The sequence below is a fragment of the Ostrea edulis genome, chromosome 9 (assembly GCF_947568905.1).
Source record: "Ostrea edulis chromosome 9, xbOstEdul1.1, whole genome shotgun sequence".
In the NCBI taxonomy this organism is placed as follows: Eukaryota; Metazoa; Mollusca; class Bivalvia; order Ostreida; family Ostreidae; genus Ostrea; species Ostrea edulis.
The window spans coordinates 34,205,055-34,231,433 of record NC_079172.1 but is presented as its reverse complement, the minus strand read 5'-3'; the positions used below and the strand labels follow the sequence as shown (position 1 = coordinate 34,231,433).

The 26,379-nt window shown below is 36.2% G+C and overlaps 1 protein-coding gene across 1 annotated transcript in view; it reads right to left on the bottom strand.

Annotated features, from left to right (window-relative positions):
- The window catches only part of LOC125667664 (alpha-1A adrenergic receptor-like), a 46,090-nt gene extending 22,645 nt beyond the window's left edge, over positions 1–23,445 (bottom strand). Inside the window, exon 1 of the mRNA XM_048901255.2 lies at positions 21,016–23,445. Within this exon, the coding sequence (XP_048757212.1) occupies positions 21,016–21,889 (874 nt within the window). The 5' untranslated portion in view covers positions 21,890–23,445. The remainder of the gene's footprint in view (positions 1–21,015) is intronic.
- Between the last annotated feature and the right edge of the window lie 2,934 nt (positions 23,446–26,379).

Sequence of the window (26,379 nt, the reverse complement as noted above, 5' to 3'; positions counted from 1 at the left end):
ACTATGCACAGTCATATGATTATGTATTTATATTGTGTTCCCTGTCCTAGCATTTCCATATTTCACATGCATAGCCATTCGTTATTTCTTTCTTTATTTCTAATGAGACCATTTATTTGTATTTTAAATTCGTATCTCTATCCCATTGTAGAGTAGTTAAATGAATGAATGTCCCATTTCAGAAGACCCACCTACATTTGTGACCAGATTTTAGCTTGATCTCTGGTATCAGTAGATACCTACAGCTGGGATTCATTTATTATCATTACGTTCAAGACTACAAGCATATCCCTCGCAATATCGGAGGTTTATTTCGACGAATTTAGCAAGTGGTTAAGCGCATGACCGATCTTGTGACAATCTGATTTATCAATGGGAGATTGTAGGGGGGAAACTATCATTCATTCTTATAGTATTGGAATTCGTTCGTTTGTTACTAAGTGCACGGTTTATGCATAATTGACCAGCTCGACTCGACTCAAATCAGAGAAAGATTCTGATGTTCGTATAGTTTATCATATACATGTTATTTGCGTACAGCGAATGGAAATGAAATGTCTTTTTTATGCTCTAGACATGAATGAAAATAACAGGAAGTCAAACATATTGACGTCACGTCAAAAATAACGACTTTCCCATTACCTACATAGTTAATAAAATTATTAATTGAAAAAAAAAATAGGGATAGCAAACTTTATTCAACTGAATTGTCACACCAAAAGATTAGTCGTGTAATGTGGACTATGATACATGTACCACGTGATATAACTATCAGTGTATTCTCGCAGAATTATATTGAAAATTTCTAGATTTATCAACAAAGTCTGGAACTACCAAATGGACGATTATCACAAAGAGATCTTACCCATGGGGCCAACAGTACCGATATTAAAAAGAGATGTTAGTTTTTCTTTCGAAAATTACCGAAATGAAGAAAGACAAGTAAGTCAAATTGAACAATCAATGATCTGTGACCTTGGGGTGTTGCTGAAACGCGGAACGGAAGTATAAACATCATTGTAATATAACGTAGCCTAAATGTTGTCTTTATGCATGCATTCATCAATATCAATGCACATTAACTCATATCAAAGAATATTACAATTACATATTATTATATATGTATGTCAAAACCTCTCCAAAAATGTGCAGAAGCAAATCAAAAATTCAAGTAATTATATTCAAATCGTTCCGTCACTATTGTATATTTTAGATTTTTTTTAAATTCTAAAATAGAAACTAACTTTGGCATTATATATTAAATAAGATAGCAAAGAATCGCTATTTCATTGCATCTCTCTCTCTCTCTCTCTCTCTCTCTCTGAGAAACATCTATAACAGGTAATATGTATATATATATACACTTACATGGTTCTTGGAAGTAATGATACATGCATGTTAGCATTCGGTCTTGCAGGGGGTGTGGTATGTTTAGAACAACGATAATTCAGGATTGTCTAACTTACAGGGGGTGTGGTATGTTTAGAACAACGATAATTCAGGATTGTCTAAAGTCCACAAGTTGAACATATTGTGTTTGATTTTTTTTTCAAATAACAGATACTGAATTAACGCAACATTCCAATCCTAAATAAGCAAGATCATTTGGCAGTCTATCTAATCTACATAATGGTATCTAATAATTCAGATTAAGGTGATGGCCAGGGGGGAAAAAATTAAATGTGAAGAATCAAATCATAATTCTCGTTTTTCTTTGCACTTTTTTTGTCGGGGAAAGGGTCTTTTTATTGATTTCTTTGTTTATTGTTTTTGTGAAACAACATGCTGTCACAAGCCGGGGAAAGGTCAGAAAATGGCAAAGCAGGGGGGGGGGGGTACCCACAAGTGTTTGGTTCATATTTCTCATAATAAGCTATAATAATCTTAAATTACAAATGCATTTGTATAACTTCTGAAACGGTGAAACCAGATGACTTCCCGTTCCCCCTCTAATTCGCAAGAAAGATAATTTCTGTTTTCCTTGTTCATAGTAAGACTTCTGATTTTGCAATATGCGGACTTTGTCATATTACATGTACATGTATATAATAATACACATTTTCCGCTCCGCGTTTTAGCAACACCCGCGACCTTGGGCTTCTCATAAGTCTGATCTTTAGGTGACAGCGATTCACATCAAACAAGCAATATCCAGATTAAATGTGATCAGAGCAAGAAGTATATGGACATCAATTGACTTCTCTTCATCCCTGAGTAAGTTCATTATTAAAAATGCCATCCATATCACGGAAATTATCCTAAATATCAAAAAAGCTTTTGTAAGTAACAATGAACGAGGTTCTACATTCATTACGCTAGCTAATTGCGAACGGATGTTTAATCAGATCAGCTGATTACAGAACTTTTCGCACTTTGATATGAATCACAACACGCATATTAACTCAAAACGGGATATTTCAATACACCGAGTGTTTACAACGACTAAAATAATACTCAAACTTGAACGGCATACAAAAATATCCCATCGCTGGGGAAAATGTGTCCAGACCATGATTTTCTATTAGTTTCATTGACAGATTGTACAAAACCTGACGCGTGCTACTACACCTCCAAAGCGTTTCGTTTCGTTCCGTGCAAACAGTTCACCGTTCCGTGCAGACTGTTCAGCGTTTCGTGCAAACCGTTCACCGTTCCGTGCAAGAATCGTTTCGTGCAAACCGTTCACCGTTCCGTGCAAGAAACGTTTCATGCAGTAGCCACGCCTACAGAAGCGTGCAGACCGTTCAAGCCGCGCCCCGACAATCGTGCAGAACGTACAAGTCATTCCGCTATGGCATCCAAGAAAGGTGGACGTAAATTGCCGCTCAGAATTCGATCAGTTATTTTAAATTTAAACAAAGCTTGATTATCCAAGAATATGAACAATGGTGGAATCGATCTTTGCTTTAGGATGAATTCTAACAGTCGAATTAACACAGGATGGTTGAAATTTGGACTAGATTTTTGGAGAAATATATGCCACTATGATAACCCTTTCATATGTATACATTATGTGCAAATATAAAATATAGTCACTATTCGTGATATATTTTTTATAGGCTGTATACATGATTAATATCTGTTTTGTCAATCAATAATCGAACATCAATATCATCAATAAAATGTTGATACAAAGCACATTTACTGGAGTTCGATAACTCCCATATTTTGTATGTTTTTTTTTTTTTACGCATTCTTCCGTCAATTATTGTATACGAATTAAAAAATCCACATTCACTTCCTCCCAAAAATGACCAAAACCTAATAAATGTAAAATTTTATTGCTTAATTTTACTAGTCATTATTATTAACTGTTTAGTCATACTAATATTGTTTTTAAGTCATTCCTACTTTTCTTACAAGTAAAACACAGAGGAAATTTACAGTTCTGCACACACCATATTATGTTAACACCATCTTCTTTTGTTCCCAGGGGCGGGTCCAGGAATTGGGGAGGGGGGGGGGGACTTTATACATGTATGAGGCAGGGGGTCTGGGAGCTGGAATATCCCATTGCTGGGGAAAATGTGTCCAGAGCATGACTTTGTATTAGTTTGATTGACAGATTGTACATGTATATTGTTGAGCGTCCATTCTCGAAAACTTTTCACGCATATGGAGACGTCATCATTGCCGGTGAAGGGCTGCAAAATTTAGGAGATTTGGCCTTGTGCAGGAAGGCCTCTTTATCGTGCGACACCTGATGGTGACACAGAGCCTCGTTTTTAGCTCACCTGACCTGTTGTCCATCGTCTGTTTGCAAAATTTACATTTTCGACTTCTTCTCCAGAACCACTAGGTCAAAGGCATCCTTGGGTGAAGGGCTTTCAAGTTTGTTCAAATGAAGGACCATGACCCTTTCAAAGGGGAGATAATCACAGAAATGCAAAAATAGGGTGGGGTCATTTAAAAATCTTCTGAAGATCCACTCGGCAAGAAAAGTGAAATTTATATGAAAGCCTCCTGACAAAGTGCAGGTTCAAGTTTGTTAAAATCATGGCCCCCGGGGGTAGGTTGGGCCACAATAGGGGATCAAAGTTTTACATAGAAATACATAGGGAAAAACTTTTAAAATCTTCTCAAGAACCACTGAGCCAGAAAAGCTGAAATTTACATGAAAGCTTTCTGACATAGTGCAGCTTGAAGTTTATTAAAATCGTGGCCCCGAGGGGTATGATGGGGCCACAATAGGGGATCAAAGTTTTGTATACAAATATATTGGGAAAATCTTTAAAAATCTTCTCAAAAACCAATGAGCCAGAAAAGCTGATATTTACATGAAAGCTTCCTGACATAGTACAGATTTAAGTTTGTAAAAATCATGGCCCCCGGGTGTAGGATGGGGCCACAAGGGGGGGTCTTCTGATGAAAAACTACTGGGCCAGAAAAGCTTAAATTTACATGAAAGCTTCCTGACATAGTGCAGATTAAAGTTTATTAAAATCATGGCCCCCGAGGGTAAGATGAGGCGACAATAGGGGGATCAAAGTTTTACGTACAAATAAATAGGGAAAGTCATTAAAAATCTTCTGAAAAATCACTGGGCCAGAAAAGGTTACATTCACATGAAAGCTTCCTGACATAGTCCAGATTCAATTTTGAAAAAATCATGGCCCCCGGGAGTAGGTTGGGGCCACAAGGGATCAGAGTTTTACATGCGAATATATAGGAAAAATCTTTAAATATGAGCCAAGGTGACTCAGGTGAGCGATGTAGCCCATGGACTTCGTTTGTTTAAATTGTTTTTGTTTTGTGGGTGTGGTTTTTTTTTTTTTTTTTTGTGGTCTCATTCGAAGGACTGCCCCATTTATTCGCCTCTAACGACAAGCAAGTGGTATTGAGGATCTATTCTAACCTGGATTCCCACGGGAGGAAAGTAACTTTGAAAAGAATAATTATGTATCCATTGATCACGAAACATCAGGTCACTCAGTTCATGGAGTTTGAACTATGTCATCATTGCACTAACGAGAAACGCTTTTGTTGTATGGTACTTACATGTACGTGATCATTAAAGCCTATAGCTACATATATGGACATTGCTGCCAATATATATTATTCCTGTTTTCAATTTATATGTTGTATGTAAGCACACTCAGTTATCTCGCACTCGATGGAGCCGAGAATAACTTCAAGATATCCTAATGTTTCGATATATTGAGGTTCAAAATTTAAAATACATTTAAAAATGTAATTTGGACTTCCAAATCACTTCGACACACATGTGTGTGTATCCATGGTATGTTGAGATACTAATGTTCGATGTACTGGAGTTCAACTAAAGGGTTTGTTTTATATCAATCATACCGCTTGATGTGCGTGTAATTAGAAGACTACAATCATGCCGGGGGACAGTAAGCTACCTTCCCTAGCCGTGGACACAGTGTGTTCAGCTAGTCCGTCTTTTGTGGATGTACTGTTAATTAAGGTGCCGTGGGGAAATTAGAGAAAGCTGAAGTCATACCCCTGAAAAGGTGCAGAAGGGTTTGTGTATCTCTGCAATGAAGTGGATAGCATGTCATCTTAAAAAGAAGGATAAAGATAACGAACTGTAATCAATCTCACAACTCCCACAAAGAATACAAAGTAACGAGTTGGGCAAACACGAATCCCTGGACATACCGGAGGTGGGATCAGGTGCCTAGGAGGCGTAAGCATCCCCTATTGACCTGTCACACCCGCTCAAGATGTACATGTACTTCTCTGATTGTACTGTCACACCCGCTCAATATGTACATGTACTTCTCTGATTGTACTGTCACACCCGCTCAATATATACATGTACTTCTCTGATTGTACTGTCACACCCGCTCAATATATACATGTACTTCTCTGATTGTACTGTCACACCCGCTCAATATGTACATGTACTTCTCTGATTGTACTGTCACACCCGCTCAATATGTACATGTACTTCTCTGATTGTACTGTCACACCCGCTCAATATGTACATGTACTTCTCTGATGTCACACCCGCTCAATATATACATGTACTTCTCTGTTGGTAGTGTGACCCCCAGGAGTGTACAATTTCGTGGTTAATAAAATACCAGTGAGGAAGGTCTGTATTAAACATACGGCTCATTATAATGTCATTATATTAAGAAATCTTGTCTTACTTTCATGCAAACGAATAAAGCATATACGTGATCGCACTATTGTTTGTCGGGATGTTTCTATGATGTCAGGGGAAAAACCCATTTTCCGTATTATTATTTTTTTCATCCAAAAGTTCAAAATGCTATTTACACATTGCTTGAGAAATGCATGTATTAAAGCGTAAGCGTAACTTCGCACTATTTTCACATTTTAATTATTTTACACATGGCGTCTGATAACGCTAGGGTTCTTTTACGAAAAATCATAACAGGTATGATATTGTGTCATTTTGGTGGCGTCATTACTTAACACATCAGACATGATAAGAGTGATTGATTGTACATTGTTTATCGTCCCTCTTGGGAATCTTGTAATCAACTTTTATCAAATGGAGACGTCAACATTGCCGGTGAAGGGCTGCAAAAGTGAGCAGGGAGGGATCTTTACCGTGCCACACCTGCTGTGACACGGAGCCTTGGTTTTTGCGGTCTCATCCTATGAAGTTTTACTGCTATGAAATAAAGTGGTCTTTCTAAATTTTGTTTACGGTTTCAATTATACATTCCATCAAGTAGGCAGAAGATATTGATGATCATCCATCACACAAGTGTCGGTAACGTTGGTCAAATGGAATTCTATGCACTTTGAAAATGTTTTTATACCTATAGAAAACTTTCCTAGAAATATCTCAGATGAATTCGATCGCGTTAAAAGATATCAATAATTTTTTTCCAAAGGTATGTATTTGCATGCAACATATTTACCATCATCAATATTTTGAACAACGTTGTGATATATGTTTCGAATAATCAATACCGTGTGTAATGTCCTGGTCAAAAACCCTGTCTGGTAACGGTAAAATAATTTTCTTGCTTTGAAAATAACTTTTACACGTTTAAAGGTAACTATCAACAATATAGAGCTGTAGTTAAACACTAATGAATGGTCATATTTCTTTTACTTTAAGTCGAGGAGTAATGTGAGCTAACCGGTCCAACACAATGAATTATTTTCTTTTTCCAACAGGGATTTATTCAGTACCATAGCAAGTGGTTTTACAATTGTGGTTAGTTTTATACTGTTTAACGTCCCTCTCGAAAATGTTTCACTCATATGGAGACGTTGCATTGCCGGTGAAGGGCTGCGAAAGTTAGACCTACGTTCGGCGCTTGCGAATTTGATCTTTATCGTGCCACACCTGCCGTGACACGGACCCTCTGTTTTTGCGGTCTCATCAGAGGGATCGCCCCCATTTAGTCGCCTCTTGCGACAAGCAAGGGATACTGAGGACCTATTCTAATTCGGGTCCTCGTGGGACTTGCAACTGTAGAAATAGTATACTGTAACTTTTAGTGGCTGATGCAATTAGGATCAATGGCATCATTTACATGAAGAGCAGTTAAAATACTAGTATTCACAACATCTCTTAATCGTAAGTGCTCATATCATACAAAGTGTATCGCTTCATAATGCATACAGGCCAGGCAATGGTTTGTTAACATTTCACAACAGGGCATAGATGAAAAGCACTTACTGTAAATGTCTCAACCTTTTTAAGATCAAAAATTTGTTACATCATTGAAATTGGAAATTTCTTGAGCATTTGTTTTTTCACCCGCATCAGGTTGCTGAGGTTTGCATTCATGAGAATATAGGAATTCAATCATATTCTTTGTTCATTAAACCAAATACGAAGTCAGCGACACGACTCAGAGAGTAGTAATTTGTTAGCAGTTATCGTTGTTAAGATTGATTTATCTAATGACTTCTGCGTACTGCCTGATCACGCCTGTGTGTCTCCGCGGCACGTATACTTTTAACGGGTCGTCTTATGATACCCACGTTTACTCACGTGACTACTAAACGCATGTGATAAACACTTCATTTTATAAAATAGTTCTAGCTTTCTGAATTTATAATATCGTACCTTTGTAAATCAAAGAAAAGCGCTTCCAACCGCCCTTCATTTCCAGGTGTGAACTGCGTAGGATAAGGATGATTTTTACTTGATTTAAAACATTTTCATTTTCACTTGATTTTTAGTCATTATGTATGAAACACTGAAATAGCAATGAACTCTTGAATAAACATAATTATCCTAAGTGAAGAAGAAGTTTAATATAAGCACAGAAAATTTCACTTTATTTTATTTGGATACCCACTTCCGCCCCTATCCGGGGTTGAACACAAGACCTGCGGAGCGAATTCTCAGCAGCATGTAACCAGCACGCTAGACTGCACCACCATCTAGGCAAGTCTAAAATCTTATAATTTAAACAGTATTTTATTATGAATAACGTAATATTTATAGTCTAAAATCTTGCTTTCGATGACGATGGAATTCTCGCCACGCTGCTACATGGTGATTGAGGTTGGAAATGGGATACAGTTAATTAGCGTACATTTAAGAGGATCATACATGATACACATTGCATTTGAAATATTGGATATACAGCACTGAAATAGCAATGAACTATTAAATAGATAATATTTATCACATATTTACCCCTTAATCCAATTAATATCACTCATAATAAATTATTCGTATCTCATAGTAGGTGTTCCAACACCGCATGACGTAATATGCATATAGGAATTGGATCATGTTGACAGAACCCCCCCCCTCCCCCAAATGTAAAAATTGATGGAAGTGGCACAGGTGTTGTTAAATTCTTCAAAATTTAAAAGCAATGAATTTACTAGTAAAGTAATTAGTTAACATCGAGGGAACAGACATGTCATTTCATTATCTAGCCCAGTTATCGTCACAAAATTTTAAAAGTGAAACAGCCTGCAGCTCGGCGTTGCATACACCCCCCTGATCATGTTTTGTATCGATCGTAACATATTCTCAATGATCAAGGAAGCAGATACACTGAAAGGGAAAAACACATTTGGTGACATTAATTGAAATTTTTTTTTTTTAAAAAACTCAAAATGAAAACCGTTTAATTGAACCCCCCCCCCTTGTCAAAACTGATCATGTCCTACTGTGTAAATCTTTCTGAGTGTTAGAAAACCTGATAGTTCACATCAGGAAGCAAACACACTAAGATTTTTTTATCACGTATTTACCCCTTTATCTATCTATAGTGGATATCAACTTTCCAACTTCATGCACCAAATAAACCCGGAATATGCTACGTTCCACTGCACACAAAACGATTCCATCACAGACACAGGTTAAGAAACACAAGCACATCCAACAACGAATGACCTTTCATGTCACAAGAAACATAAGAATTCTCTGAATAATGATGTACATGGGAGAAAATTCATCGTCAACATACCCCCCCCCCCTAAAATGTAAATGCTTTTCTCTTTTAGAAATGATCTTTATGAACTAGACATTGTGACGAACTATTTGTAGCGGCGTAATGTTGACGTTACGAATGTATTTCGGATTGAGGTATACAAACCGCGATATTTCAATTTGGAAATGCGAATTCAATGGTCTATTGAGATAAAATATGTGATAAAAAGTAGGGATAAAAACGGACAACTCGTATATCATATATATCTGTGTGGGTGCGTGCGCGCGTTGTATTATTTGGATCCACGTATATGATATATATACACAATCTGATGACTACGTAATGTTCATAGTCTGAGTTGTCTTCTAATTGATATATGTAAATATGTTCATACTGTTAATGAATCGAGAACTATTGTCGGCGTTTTATAAATACTACCCAGACATAACGTAATGATACCACTCCGATTTCACCACTGCATCACGTAGATTAAGATGCTTTACCTACTGGAAAGAGTTTCCGCACGAACTGCAAACATAAACAAGTCAAATTGCCGAATAGAAATAATATCCATCTGATTTTCTTGGCATGTCTATCTAATGACTATATAACGAGTCAACACAGCAGCAGCCACATTAATGTTTTGGGAAATGGTCTAAGTGTTTAATTAGCTGCTCTCTTTTTATAATTGACGATAAAAGTATAAATAAATGAAAGCTGTTTGACATTCCTCTCTTCGAGCTACATGTACCATGGACAGCTAAAGTATCTAGCAATCTCGAACGCTTGAAATTTTTCGCAGGTTTCAAATTCATGTCAGTTTCCAGGTGTATATTGCCGACACACCCCTGTACTTACCAACACACGGTTCCTGTAAATGATATTACCGTATATGCTCGCCTATAAGTCGGTTTTTGGGGAGTCAATTTTTGGTCCAAAACTCTATGTCCGACTTATAGGCGCGTCCTAAGAAGATTGGTATTTTTCTGGGCGGCGTAATGTAGTGGGTTTTTTTAACAACTCCGACGATTATCATAGACTACCACACAAATGATTATTGTTCACAAATATCTAGACTTATTGTTTATGTATTTTAAAATCATGTATAAAGTACAAGTATTTACATATTTTTATCTAGTTTAAAATTATTTACATACCCGTAACTAATACTTTCAATTCAATTTCAATTCGTTTATCGGTAAAATTGAATTACGAACCCGATTTAATATTGAAATATTCATATGTATACCGGCTGAAATATATTTCTTAAAAGATTGAATATTTTTAACAGATAATTTAGATCATCATTCTTGACTCTTAAAACCTCTATTGTTGATACAATGAATTATACCGGAATCCCACAATAACAGTTTGCGCGAGGCGCGTGCCACAAAGTAAACACAGTGTCAGGTACTGGTCATTAGGAGACCATAATTGCTTAGGTAAACAAGGGATCATGGTCCATAATAGATCAAGGGATGCTTTTAAACTCCAAACGGATATGGCTTGGATATTGAGCACCTCATAATTATTGATTTCTCAAAATATTTTTTGAAACATAGGTAAAAACACTAGAGCATTGACTTGAAATTGTCAACCTATTCTGACAAAAATTTGTACCGACTTATAAGCGGGTCAATGACAAATTCCTACAAAATAACCTTAAAAAGTACAACCGACTTATAGGCGGACCGACTTATAGGCGAGTATATACGGTAACACAATACTTATTTGTCAATATATTTTTTAATCACCGGGTAAAATCTTCATGAAACATATCAGTTAAAAAAAGATATATCAAAGACATACATACCCGGTATGTTATAAAAAAATTAAAACGAAATGGTCAAAATTCAGTTATAATCAGTACATGTATATTCAAACAAGAGAAAAATACTGCACTGAAAAGCAATTCAAATCATCTGTTATGTTTATGGCTTTTGATTTGCCATGTATCATAGTTAGATAATCCATGAAAGTCATTTGTATAAGCATTGGTATCAACGAATTGAACGTTCACTGGGATATTATCGAATACTCACGAGATAAATGTTGAGACTATAGATTGCTACACGAATAATGGTAAACAATTACAGAAAGATATCTGGATGTCATTTGTTACGTAACTAGAGGAGATCAAACTGCTCAGTGAAATAAATCATATTCCACCGAAACACAACTGAACAATTCGTGAAAGAGACAAGAATAGCCTCAGAATTATCCACACATTGATCACCAAAACTCAAATGAATTGTTAATGTATGGCAGTATATGGTTTAATGGTCCCTGAGATATGACAGATTAAATGATGAAATTTGATTAAATGATCACTAAATGGTCACTGAACCTTGACTGAATGGTCACTAAAATGTTCTTGCCATTCGGTGAACTGAATGATAATGAAATAGTAACTGAAAGGTGACTGGGAAGTACTTTACGAGTGATATCTGAGTTACATGTATTCAGTCACCATTCAGTTCACTGATAGTAAAACAGTCTCCCTGTTCTAGTTATTTCTCTGAAAAGAGGAGACAACGAATGAATAAAGAAATGAATAAAAACCATCCAATCGCGAATGATTTGGCTTCGGGATGCAAGACGCAGAATTCTTCCGATAAAAAGTCATATCCAATTAGAAAACATTGCAATCTAATTGAAATTAGATGTTGGATCCGCTTGCATACTCGCTACACAAACATCTAACAACATCCCGTAGAGGGTCACGTCAGAGGTCAAATTCGATTGACCAATGAAATCACCGCTGGCAAAATCATTGAATGTTTGTTGAAGTCGATAAGTCTAGAGTGATACCGAATTTGACCTCTGACGTGACCCTCTACGGGATGTTTTTAGATGTTTGTGTAGCGAGTATGCAAGCGGATCCAACATCTAATTTTAATTAGATTGAAAACATTGAAAACTGAAAATACTACAAATTGCATCTCTTCTAAAAATGAAACCCCCTCAACACTGATCTATTTTCCGTTGTTTTATTGAGTGATTATATTTTCCGTTTATCTCTACGCGAAATGTAAAAACACATGTTCCTTTTTTTACCGTAGGTTATTGTACTAAGGATTCAATTATAAGGTATGGACACCCGTTGGTGTGTTAGAACAAATATATATGTGACAAAAACCAATTACGTCAATGGTAGTTGTCAAATAAACCACATGTAACTGCCCAAACAAAATACTATATAGCATCAATGTATTCACTCTAGGAAATCAAAAATTTTATGCACTAAATCAATAATCTAGGTTATGAACTGAATATCGGGAAATATATCCGCCCGAAGACTGCACGGTACAGCGGACTTAACTTGCAGGCCCGATTCCGTGCAAAGCCCAAAGGCTCAAAAATTCACTCTTAACTTTTTATAACAAATATTTTACATGTACCTGCCACGATGGCTCAACGGTTAGATCGCTTGCTGCGTGGCCTCGATATCGTGAGTTTGAGCTACGCTCGTATCTTGGCCGCATCCGACATAAGTCGCAAAAACATGTACATGTAATAACTTCTCCTTTGTCAAATGCTTAGCATTTACATTTTAAGATGAAGCCATTGAAACCGAATCCTGTGTCGCGATGATGAAGCGTAAGACCTATAAGGATAGTTCGTGCCGTACACATGGGGAGAAAAACCAGCTTGCTCATGCACAAACTTGGTACATGATTATCGGAATCAGCAATGTTTCATAAAGGGGATAATTTTAAAAATAATTCTGCATGGTTTGTGAGAAACAGCTTTTAGTGTTCTTAATAAAAATAATTAGTGTTAGGGAGTCTAATTTGTGCATAGAACTTTACATGGCAACATATTCACCTCAGCAACGCCCAACAAAGAAAGTAATATACTATTATTGTTGATGTTCATATCTTAAAATGGACATCATATCGCACTGACCTTTTGAAATGAAATACGACATTCAAGCTTGTGAGCATCAATATTTTATTGCCAGATTAATATCATTCAGTGATGGAACCAGAAAATGTTCAAAGAATAAAATCAACCACAAGGGAGGACAGCCCCCGTACCCCCCTCTTCATCCGCCACTGTAAACCATGTAATCCCTCGATCCGCCACTGTAAACCATGCAACCCCTGTAACCCCCTCTACATCCGCCACTGTCATTGTATTAAGATATTTTGTTGCAAGATCTCTATCACTGAATGATGTATATGTATGAAATTCAATTAAACGTTAGCTTATTATTGAGACCAGTTTGTATCCCCTTCAGAATTTGAGCTCTACGGTCCAAATCAAATACAAGGATGACTTTTAATTCTGAGCTTAAATGTCAAAGCTACATATATTTTATATCTATGTGGCCTATGTATATCATTACAGCTTACGTAACACATAATGCAATATTCGGTATATATGTTTATAATAATTATTCTTGTCATTGTTATGTATGGATAGTATGATAATCCTTATACATGTATGTACTTGAGAACCTTTTGGTAATCCGTGTATGTAGTTGTGAACCTCTCTGTTTCTCACACACCTTGCCAATTTATCGTTCTATCTTGGTATATTTTATCTTGGACCTTTGGGGTGCTGACTGGTCCAATTCGGGCTATATTGGAACTGGACGTTCCTTGTGGTGTGTGGTTTATGGTTGATTGTCGCGGTGATTGGACCGAAATGGTGATGGAGCCAGATAATGGACATTGCTGGGGACGATTGGTCAGGTGTTGTGTTTTAACAAATACCCACGGGGAACTGACCAAGATGTTATTTGATTAAACAAATCACCGAATATTGACAATGACCACCTGGAGCATTGACCAACAGATTTAATCTAAACATGGATCTTGTGAAGTGAGAATTGACCACAATATATACATGTATTGGAGGAGACCGTGGGACAAGAGAGAGAAAACATTAGTGTTTATTAGTATTGTAAATTTATATAGCACTTCATCTAATCGAGACAATTACCCTAATGCGTTTCACATTAAAACACTAAAAACAAACTAAAACAAAGAACAATAAATACATAGAAAATGGCATAAAATAATACTAAAACTGAGGTTAACATAGGAATTTTGTTTTTTGGTTTTTGGAAAAATAACTATCCAGAAGTACCGAATTACGATTAAATCCCAAGTCCAAGTTTAAAAAGATGTGTTTTAAGGTGGTTTGTTTTTACATAGACACTATACGATCTATTAAAGAGCTTAACGGCCTCCCTTGCTCTGGTGTCTTAAAACTTGTATTTAATTTCAATTGCTACCTTAATAAAACTATCTAAAAAGTCGCTTTTGGCCTTGTGTTATATTCACGGACATTTTCATATTAATAAAATCTGTTTTAAAACACATTTTATTTCAACCTAAGCTTCTGTTAGAAACACATGCCTATTGTCCACGTATTTGCAGTCCTTAAGGGTCCCGTGGGGATCCAGGTTAGAATAGGTCCTCATTACCCCTTGCTTGTCTTAAGAGGCGACTAAATGGGGCGGTCCTTCGGATGAGACCACAAATTCCTAGGTCTCATGTCACAGCAGGTGTGGCACGATAACGATCTCTCCCTGCTCAAAGGCCGTAAGCGCCAAGCATAAGCCTAAATTTTGCATACTTTCACCAGCAATGGTGACGTCTCCATATGAATGAAAAATTTCAGAGTGAGACGTTAAACAATATAAAACCAACCAACCATATAGATAAGTGAAATAAATGTGAATTAACAGTATGAGAGTTATTGTGAATTCACAGCACACGTTACGTGTGAATTTCAGTTCAGAGAAGTTATCATCTGACAGTACATTGAACACGATCGCTTTGAGTTTACTTTTGAAAGTAGTCCGTCAGTTTCTTTGATTTACAATTTGAAATTAATATACACAGCACACAGTGATAATGCTATATGTGTAACTTTCCACGATTGATATCATATTAAAAAGGAATAACGCATTACCGAAGTCATATAATAATCATTTGGTCAAAGCTTCTGTGCTTTAAGTGACTGAGGAATTGTTTGCAGTGGAAGACAAACATGAATAATGTATCATATCACACAATGACATGCTGCAGTAATGGTGCACGAAAGAACAATTGTAAAGACATCAAAGAATACATGAAGATAAACCGACAGAAGAGAATAACATGATTAATTTCAATACATGTACTATGTCCTGAGGACTGGTGTGGTATTTCTTCTAAAACAAAGAATAATACGGGTAAAGACATGATGGTTGTCATAGTAACTGATACATAGCAGTAAGTGAATAGTTTTCTGATAATCTGACTTCAGACTGAATATTTTTCTGATAATCTATGACTTCAGACAGAACAACGAGAATCTCATTTCCATCTGTCGGATGAAATACGAGTAAATACCACGACCAGTTTTCTCCATGATAAAATTGAAATAAAAATGATGTATAGGAGAGAGAAGGATATAAATTATTTATAGAACATCTGGAAGTATTTTATGTTTGAAAATCATATCGCCTGCGTGATGAGTAGGGGTACACCCCATTGGTGTCACAGCTACCTGAAGTGTGGATAGCGTGTATAGATCTTGTGTACATTGTACATACCCCACCCCTTCTACCAAATTATAAAAATATAGAAGCGATAATATATCCAACATTTGTTATTTCCCCGGTGATCACCTTCTTAAGTCGTTTAAAATATTTAGTTTCTACTTTTTGTAAACTTTTGAGATGACCACTGCTACGTTAGGGCAATCACAGCTGCGTATAATTGAGACGATCCCTGTATCACAGGCATTTCTATAGTCTTTCTTTATTTGGGTATACGTAGTATCCTATCATTTTATGTAAATGCCATGCAACCTCTAACATCCAATGTAAATAAATTTACCGCTGAAACCATTCCGCTGGGAATCGCTTACTTTATGAAACGTTAGAATTATTCCTCTTCCATTTAAAGAACTCTAATTCATGTTTTAATCTTTTTAAAAAAAATTCTAACCCAAAACACACATGTTGCATGATTCATTAGGATTTAATGGTAAACGTTTTCAAAACGAAATAAAAGCCAATCAGGTGAAAGTGGCAAAGCAAACATGGAGCCCATCAAAGGCAAGGTAAATTTTCCGGAAAGTAACGATGATAAAGATATAATCATTTGATTTCTTATAAACAGTACAAATGAAGGTTTGAAATACAATCTCTGATTAAAGATACTATTATATGTTTATTATTAGATTAATACTATGCATAGTAGCTGCGATACCGTCATCTGGAAAAATGTTTCGAAAGAAATTATTTTGCCGTCTAATCATAACAAAGTTAATTTTGTATCAATTCAATTAAAATTTTGAAAATACTCAAGGGGGTGTACTACAACGATTTACGTCAGCAAACATGACGAAACGATAAAGTGCTTCTAGGAAAACATGCTGGTGTAAAGCGTTGCTGTTCATACACTCATGTATTTTTAAAAATGACATTTATTATTCTATATTTACATTTTACTTTTATTTCTGTAGGAATTTTCCCAACCATTAAAATAGTAGTACTATATTTATCAAGATTCATACGCATATTGTTCAAATTCATGAGGAATTGACCATCGATTCAATTGGTAAATATATGGAAAACAAAACCATCGGATATGTAATTACCTTGGTTAGATACACACAGTATCAACATTTCCAAAGGATATTACGATTCAACGAAACACAGACAGAAGTGTGTCCGTATATCTACAAGTACTAACCCCTCCACCGATACAAGTATCGGTTTTTATGAAATATTCATTTTCTTGTGAATTGTCTTTAGTTTACTTTGCCTTGTATACAATGTATTGATTTGGGCAATCAGACGCAAACCGTTCTTGTAATTACATGAATCAGATTAGGTCGAAAATATGTTACATTAGATCTTTGAATATTCATTACATTCGCTTTAGTGTTCTATGATGGAATGCGTTAAGTTTGTTTTATATCGTACGGTGATGAATTCAGGATGCCGATCCCGACACTGTGCATCCCGTATCGTGCACAGCACCAAACAGGCTGTAAATGTAAACCACGCCATAGGTCGAATTTAATGTTCGACCACCAATGCTTTCATTAATTTCTTTTTATGAATTGTGTTGCCGATGGAAGTATAAAAAGTCTACTACGATATTTGTTTGAATCTACGTATATTTGTATTGAATTGACTAGATACTAGTATTTCATTAAAACGTGTGATTAGTGGAACCCAAAATATATATCCACTAGTACATGTATTCATTCAAAACTAGCATTTAACTACTCTAGTATTTACTGGACATTAGAATTTATGGGCAGTGTTATTTACAGTAGAACACGATTAAAACCAACATCCAGGGCCAGCCAAACAGTTCGTAACTAAATTTCGTTACATCCAATAAAATTTTCGGTATGTTCCTCTCATAGCGGAATAAATATCACTTCGGAATAAGCGTGAATTCGTACTATGATTATGTTTTACTGTACTGGACACCAGTATTTAATGGAGATAAGTACATACTAGACACTGACATTTACTGATACTAGTTTATACTGAATATAATATTTTTTACTGATTCACACAATGTTTCTCTGCATTGTTATTTTCTCCATAAAATATTGCACTTTCAACAATTGTAAATATACTAGAATGACGTTAAGACTCATGGATAAAAAGCTTACCTGCAAGCAGTGCAATGTAAAATGCTATTTAACGAATTTACAGCTATTAAAACTATTTTAGAATACCATTAATCCTCAAGGTGGTGTGAAAACAATTACTATTAATTAACAATTCAGACAAACCCCTCCACCATCACAACCGTTTGAGTGGTGAATAGAGAGATCTGTGCACAGAATTACAAACATGGTGTATGTATTGCCTCAGTTCTGTCACTTTCCTATTTGAAAGGTGAAGATAACGAACATAGCTCCTAAAAGGGATACAGAATAGAGAGTTGGGCAAACACGGACTCCTGGATATACTAGAGGTGGAATCAGGTGCCTAGGAGTTGTAAGCATCCCCTGTCGACCGGTCGTACCCGGAGTAATCCGTAGTTAAATCAATGCATTCCATTCCGAATTTTCAACTCCATATCTACGAATTTGATTATTCTTCGTACCGGCTTTTAAAACCAGAAGATAACCCCAACCCCCCAATGCCACAAAAATAACTTCAAATATAAAATATCTTTGATTAAACAAGAACGTTCAAGATTAGTGGTTTCATTTATGGTGATGCTGAAAGGTAACGGAGACGGCATATCGCCATGAGGCAACGAAGAAACAACGTTACAGACAAACAAATATATCGACGAAAAGGATACTCAGCTCTATTTATCTACAGGTATCACTTTCATCAAGTCATGCTACAGAGTATTGAGATGTCTGGATCACAATCTAAGTCATACTGATGAGTGAATGTTCTTTTTTGTTCATGCATTAATCCAAACATTCGGTGTAGAGATAAGCTTTGCTTCTGAATATTGACTCTTTATCATTTTTGTATATTGTATACTGCTTCAGTTAACGGTTACGTTCACGTGTTTTTGCGACGTCTTGTTAATACGGTCAGAGAGTTAAACTAGTGGTTTTAATTTCAAGGTTTCAATCCACAATGGTAATAGCGAGAAATACGGTATTTCATTTTCTGTTTAATTGACATAAGGTATGATGATTAAGTCATTTACCCAATTAGTTGATGGAAATGTTTCTTAGATGTTCTCACCAGAGCCGTTAATAAGTTCAGACTCTGTCATTCACAATTACTGAATGGCCATTAAAACGAAAATTCGCTGCATGACAGAATCTGTCGTCCAATGACATTTCAGTGGACGTTCAAAGACATTTCAGTGGACGTTCAGTGGATAATGAACTAAATGGCGAGAGTGTATTGGATTTTTGTTGGAAAAAAAGTGTTCTTCTTAAGAACGACGAAAGTGTACACTTTAACATATTACAACATTGGATGTAAGCATAATCATGAATATTTATTCACGCTTTGATCCCCGAAACCAAGATGTGGTTTCAGAGGTTTGGCTAAATTGACGGCTCATTAAAACACTATGTCACATGAAGTTTTGTCTTACTACAGATCATTAATCCCCAGCTCTCTAACTGGCTGAGATCCAACAATGCAGAAATCATACTACGTTATGTTTACCTGCACGTGACCTTCCAGGTGAACATAAGGAATTATTTTTTCCACATAGGACCAAAAACAGGTCGTTGAAACTTACAATTAAAGCAAAGAACAATCTTGAAGGGGTTTTTAATCATATAATAAAACAATTATTGCTGTTTATGAGGTCAATACGATGATTTAGCCACCTTCGAAGTACAATATTCACCTCGCCCTTCGGGCTCGGTGAATATTGTACTCCTCAGGTGTCTAAATCATCGTATTGACCTCAAAAACAGCAATAATTGTATAATGTCACATGGAGTTTTCTCTTACTACAGATCATTGATACATATCATTAAAACAGTATGTCACATGAAGTTTTGTCTTACTACAGATCAGTGATACTTAGTCCATGTCTTTAGTAAATGTACCTTAACTCCAATGATATGATAATACCTCTGAACTATTTGAAATTCCGTATGCCGCAGTTGAATTTAAGATAAATATATATAACAAAGATAATTGCACAATTTATCGAATAGGGCATGGCCCCGAATATTATCCACAGAAAACATCTTTTATCTAAAACAATGCAAATAATTCAATATATAATTTTATCAGAAAGTTCTATTTTGTATTTCCTATTCGAACAATATATACACTTGTTAATTGATGGCTTCATAACTAATTTCGTCTTTCACAGTTTTATATCCACGATTTCATGTACTCTCTCTCTCTCTCTCTCTCTCTCTCTCTCTGAGCGAGAGAGAAAAAAAGAGAGTAACTATATTTAACTAACTAGCTACATTGAAAAAATATCCATGAAAGCAAATTACACGCATGCAGGAAAAATAATAAAAACATTATCGATTTTATCTATATTTCCTTGCACAAAAGCAAACTCGACGTTTGATGGAAGGATGCAAATTAAGGAAATTAGTAGATGGTGTGTAATTGACGTGGGTACATGTCTAATAATCTATATTTAATCAGGAGCATAAAATGAATACTTTTGAGCGAGTTTAACAGGATTTCGAATAGGTGGTTGGTCGATATTTCCACAATGACGTATTTCTAATTCTGTTTAGATATCCCAGTGATTGTAACTTTTATAAAACATATTTGCAAGCCGATATATGTTAATGATCTAATTCTCCCGAGAATATGGAGGTATCCCATTTAATTGTTTCTCCTATAAGTTAATCAAAAGCAACTGATTTTAATTTTAACCTGATTTAGTTAATAAGAAAAGAAGAAATTCCACTCGCCCTTTCGTCGCAAACGATTGATTTAAATGAAGGACACCGACACGAGGATTGTATTCACTGATGCTAAAGTGAAGTTAGCATTTCATTTTATTTTTGCCCAATTTAATGGCAGTAATAGCTGGTCTCAGTATATTGGTTTTCTGACATTAATTTTCATGAAGTATAGAAATTAGTACAAACGTATCATTTAGTTCATTTAATTCTTTTGTGTTGATTACTAATCTTAATTTTGTTGCGTGTCATTACGAGTTATTCAAGTGTAAAAATTCTACGAAACTAACCGTATTGCATTTTTAAAAAAATTGGTTCTTACCTAAAGGCAGGACAAAAAAGAACGGGAACCAGCACAAAATAAACACCCCCACGACGATTCCCAGGGTCTTGGCGGCTTTTTTCTCCTTGTTGAATTTAATTAAACGCTCTGACATGTTCTGTTTTGAGCTTCCATTTAAAGGTGTGTTGCTATTACACCGGCCGGTATGAATACGAAGTTTAACTTTTTTCGAGGACGCATTTCCTAAAGACGCAGTTGCTTCCCCTCTTTGTAAATTTTTGGTATGTTTGCTCACTTTTTTGAAAATGCGACTGTAGACAAAAACTGTAATGAACATTGGTATATAAAATGACCCGGTGACTGAAAATAAAACATAAGCGGGTTCTCTGTTCACATGACAATAAGTATGTACCAATTTCCGATCGTGTCGCCAACCGAATACTGGTCCAATAGATATCGCAAACGAAACGATCCAGATAAGGGAGATAATCCAACACGCTCGTTTTTCAGACATAATTATTCCGTGTTGTAGGGGTCTGGTAATCCCAATGTATCGGTCCACGCTGATAACACACAGGGTAATTATAGATCCCGTGCACCACAGTACATCCACGGAGGTCCAAAATATGCACATGATTCGGCCGAAAGGCCAGTACCCTAAAATGTCCAGGGTAGCGGAGAACGGTAGAACAGAGAGGCCAAGGAGAAGGTCCGCACATGCCAGGTTAACAATGAAATAGTTCGTCGTGTGCCTCAAATTTTTATAAATAGCCACAGCAAGTAATACTAAAAGATTTCCAAAAACAGTCATGAATGAAATACTAAACAATACGAGTCCTGTCACCACGGCATAGGGTAAATCCAGACCACTGGGGCCCCTGTACTGGTCAGATGTCAAGTTACTTAGGTTCATGTTGGAACCAAGCTGAGAATCTATTTGTCGTCCAGTGCTATACTCAACACTGATCTAATGGGCAAATTTATTTCTTTATAAACCTGTAGATTATACTACACGCCAAGCAGGACCGTTGTCGATATTCAATATTTTCTCAATGCATCGTGAGACCGCGCATCTCTTACAGTATATATACAAAAGACAGTGGTTTATTCCTCCATCCCCGAAGACAGTGTAGCCGTTGTTCATAACGAATTCATTGCATCAAAAGCACCAAGACTGAAATAAATTGAGATGCATGCCTCTCTTATTGCTATCGTTTATCACTAGAGAGCAACTTACCGGTGTAATATCCGACTACTGTGAGGTGTTCGACTTTCGCGCTTGTAACCAAGTGCAAGATAAAACTTTTTCTGTCTCAGTTTACTATCTATGACAGATTTTTTTGTGTTCTGTATTAAAGGCGTAGATAGTTTGATTTACTCACAACCGTGAAATATCTCATGCTTATCACACTGGCGTGTATTAAAACGGTTACGATATCATTTTATGAAACTGCTCGCAGTGTGTAGGATCTTTTTCATGGAAATTGGTGACACTCGATGTATATTTCGTATTATAACATTTGCTCACTAGACGTTTTCATTTAATCACATCTCATTTCGTTCTTTGTGGCTTTATGTAATTAAAAGTGAAATTCAGCTATCTTTGAATTCCTAGGGGGTTCCCTAATATTCGTTCAATATGGTTATACCGTACAGCCCCATTTTTGGCGGTTATATAATTCAGCCTATCTTTGAGATTTCAAAAAAAAAAAAAAAAAAAAAAATAGCCTAGTAAATAAAAATCGCTAGATCTAAATTTCAGTACATCAGTATACATATACATAGTATTAAAAAAATGACAAAAATAAGCTGACCAAACTTTTATCCGCCAAACTTAATGTTATACCTTGTAGACCTAAATTCACCAAATTTGTATCCCGCCAAAACAAAAAACTCGGTTATACGGTATTAGACTCGGGTATTACATGTAGTAAACTAAATGACCACCCACCCCAAAATAACAACTAACTAGCTTATTCTCTGACAGCGATAATTTCAATTTAATTGTGGTAGTAGTAGATGTTACAGTGTAGATCGCGATATGATTATCTACAACTCGATCTACGTGTACCGTGTATAGACTACATATATGTACATAACTTCAGAATCAGCAGAGATTAAAACTTGGAGGTTCTGATATTTACTAGATATTAACAGTTTACAATATACCTATTTCATATGTACATGTAATGGAGATGGGGAAGCAAGCCAAAAAAGCTTGCATTAATTCAATTCTCATGTGATTATGCACCAACACAAATAAACTTTTAAGTGATTTTAAAACTCAACTTCAACATACAAAATATTATATTTGTCAAAACTCAGCTCAATACACAAAACATTAATTGTGTCAAAACTCAGCTCAATACACAAAACATTATGTGTGTCAAAACTCAGCTCAATACACAAAACATTAAATGTGTCAAACCTCAGCTCAAACCACAAAACATTAAGTGTGTCAAAACTCAGCTCAACACACAAAACATTAAATGTGTCAAAACTCAGCTCAATACACAAAACATTAAGTGTGTCAAAACTCAGCTCAACACACAAAACATTAAGTTTGTCAAAACTCAGCTCAATACACAAAACATTAAGTGTGTCAAAACTCAGCTCAAACCACAAAACATTAAGTGTGTCAAAACTCAGCTCAACACACAAACACTAAGTGTAAAACTCATATCAATACACAAAACATTAAGTGTGCAAATCCGCAGCTCAATATACAAAACTTGTAAGTGAGGTCAAAACCCTACGGAAGCCGATAGGTGCCAGGGTATAGAACTAATATTTATTTAACTGGCGGCCGCCACTTAATTTATGTGGCGGCCGCCACTTAATTTAACTGGCGGCCGCCACTTATTATATGGTACCCCCACTTATTAACTGGCGGTCGCCATATAAATTAACTGGCGGCTGCCATATAAATTAACTGGCAGCTGCCATATAAATTAACTGGCGGCCGCGGCTTATTATCTGGCAGCCGCCATATAAATTAACTGGCGGTCGCCACATAATTTATATATGGCGGCTGCCAATTGCAAAAACAATGTAATTCGTATCACTGAGTGATTATTTTGGAAAGATTTAGAATAGTACGCAAACACACAGCATCGTTTTTCAAAGTGTATAGGGACAGTTGGAGAGAATTGTCTTCTACAATTGTTGACAAGCAGAAAAGGAATCTAAAATGTCTCTTTTGTCCAAACTTCGTACTCCTAAATTGGAGGGAGGGGGCTCCGTTCATCCTTCAAATGATCAGTTCATTCATTATTACATTTTTACCAGTCATTACTACCACCAAAAGTGTGGGGTGGGGGCCAATCCGCCAATTAATCTTATTTCACACATGAAAATAATTTAGTTTGCATGTGAAAATAACAGAAATTGAATGTTAAAAACAAGAGACCCATGGGCCACATCGCTCACCTTGGCCCATATCTGAAGACTTTCCATATATATTTGCATGTAAAACCTTAGTCCCTATTATGACCCAACTACCCCTGGTGGCCACGATTTTTGAATCTACACTACGTCACAGAGCTTTCATGTAAATGTCAACTTCTTTGGCCCAATGGTTCTTGAGAAGAAGATTTTTAAAGATTTTCCCTATATTTGTATGTAAAACTTTGACCCCCCCCCCCCACTTGTGGCCCCATCCTACCCTCCGGGGGCCATGATTTGAACAAACTTGAATCTGCACTATGTCAGAAAGTTTTCATGTAAAATAAGCTTTTCTGGCTCAGTGGTGCTTGAGAAGATTTTTAAAGATTTTTCCTATATATTTGTATGTGAAACTTTGATCCCCTATTGTGGCCCTATCCAACCCCCGGAGGCCATGATTTGAACAAACTTGAATCTGCACTATGTCAGAAAGTTTTCATGTAAAAATCAGCTTTTCTGGCTCAGTGGTTCTTGAGAAGATTTTTAAAGATTTTCCTATATATTTGTATGTGAAACTTTTATCCCCCCTTGTGGCCCCATCCTACCCCCGGGGGCCATGATTTGAACAAACTTGAATCTGCACTATGTCAGAAAGTTTTCATGTAAAAATCAGCTTTTCTGGCTCAGTGGTTCTTGAGAAGAAGATTTTAAAAGATTTTCCTATATATTTGTATGTAAAATTTGATCCCCTATTGTGGCCCCATCCAACCCCCGGGGCCCATGATTTGAACAAACTTGAATCTGCATTATGTCAGGAAGTTTTCATGTAAATCTCAGCTTTTCTGGCTTAGTGGTTCTTGAGAAAAAGATTTTTAAAGTTTTCCCCTATATATTTCTTTGTAAAACTTTGATCCCCCCTTGTGGCCCCATCCTATCCCCGGGGGCCATAATTTGAACAAACCTGCAATATGTCAGGAAGCTTTCAGGCAAATTTCAGCTCTTCTGGCCCAGTGGTTCTTGAGAAGAAGATTTTTAAATGACCCCACCCTATTTTTGCATTTTTGTGATTATCTCCCCTTTGAAAGGGACATGACCCTTTATTTGAACAAACTTGAAAGCCCTTCACCCAAGGATGCTTTTGGCCATGTTTGGTTGAAATTGGCTCAGTGGTTCTGGAGAAGAAGTCGAAAATGCGAAACGTTTACAGACGGACAAACAGACAGACGGACAGACAGACGGACGAAGGACAAAATGTGATCAGAAAAGCTCACTTGAACTTTCGGTTCAGGTGAGTTAAAAAAAAAATGGAGGGTCAGCCCCATGGTTCTACGTATCTAACAGTACAATCGAAAAACAATAATTTAATGCTCTTACCAGATAATAAGTGGCGGCCGCCAGATAATAAGTGGCGGCCGCCAGTTAAATTAAGTGGCGACCGCCAGTTAAATAAATATTAATTCTATACCCTGGCACCTATCGGCTTCCGTAAAACCCAGCTTAACACACAATATATAAGTGTGTCACAACTCACCCCAACACACAAAACATTAAGGGTGTCAAAACTCAAATCTACATAATATTAAAGCTGTAACATATTCAGCATTTTGACCCCAAACCGGACCCTACAATGTATACCTCTGCAAATTTTGGAATAAACCCTGACTTTTCTATCTGTTGGAATATATTTTTCAATACGTCAGGAATAAAAAATAAAGCAACAATCTTGGCTCTTGGTTCTGTAGCAATATCAGTGTTAAATTAAATGTATGTTAAGCAATAATGAGCCAAATCATCGTAAATTATCTAACCATAAGTGTTTCATGAAACAGACATGCATGCATCTGCAAGTGAACCACCCAGTGCATTTGAAATCATGCAGATCATCTAGAACTTGGGTTCTCTTTGACACAATCTATACAGATAAACAACAAATAAAGGATGTATACTGAATATCATTTGAAAGTTGATATAAATACGAGTAATTTGCAGGACAACACAGACGGATATATCTGTACAGTA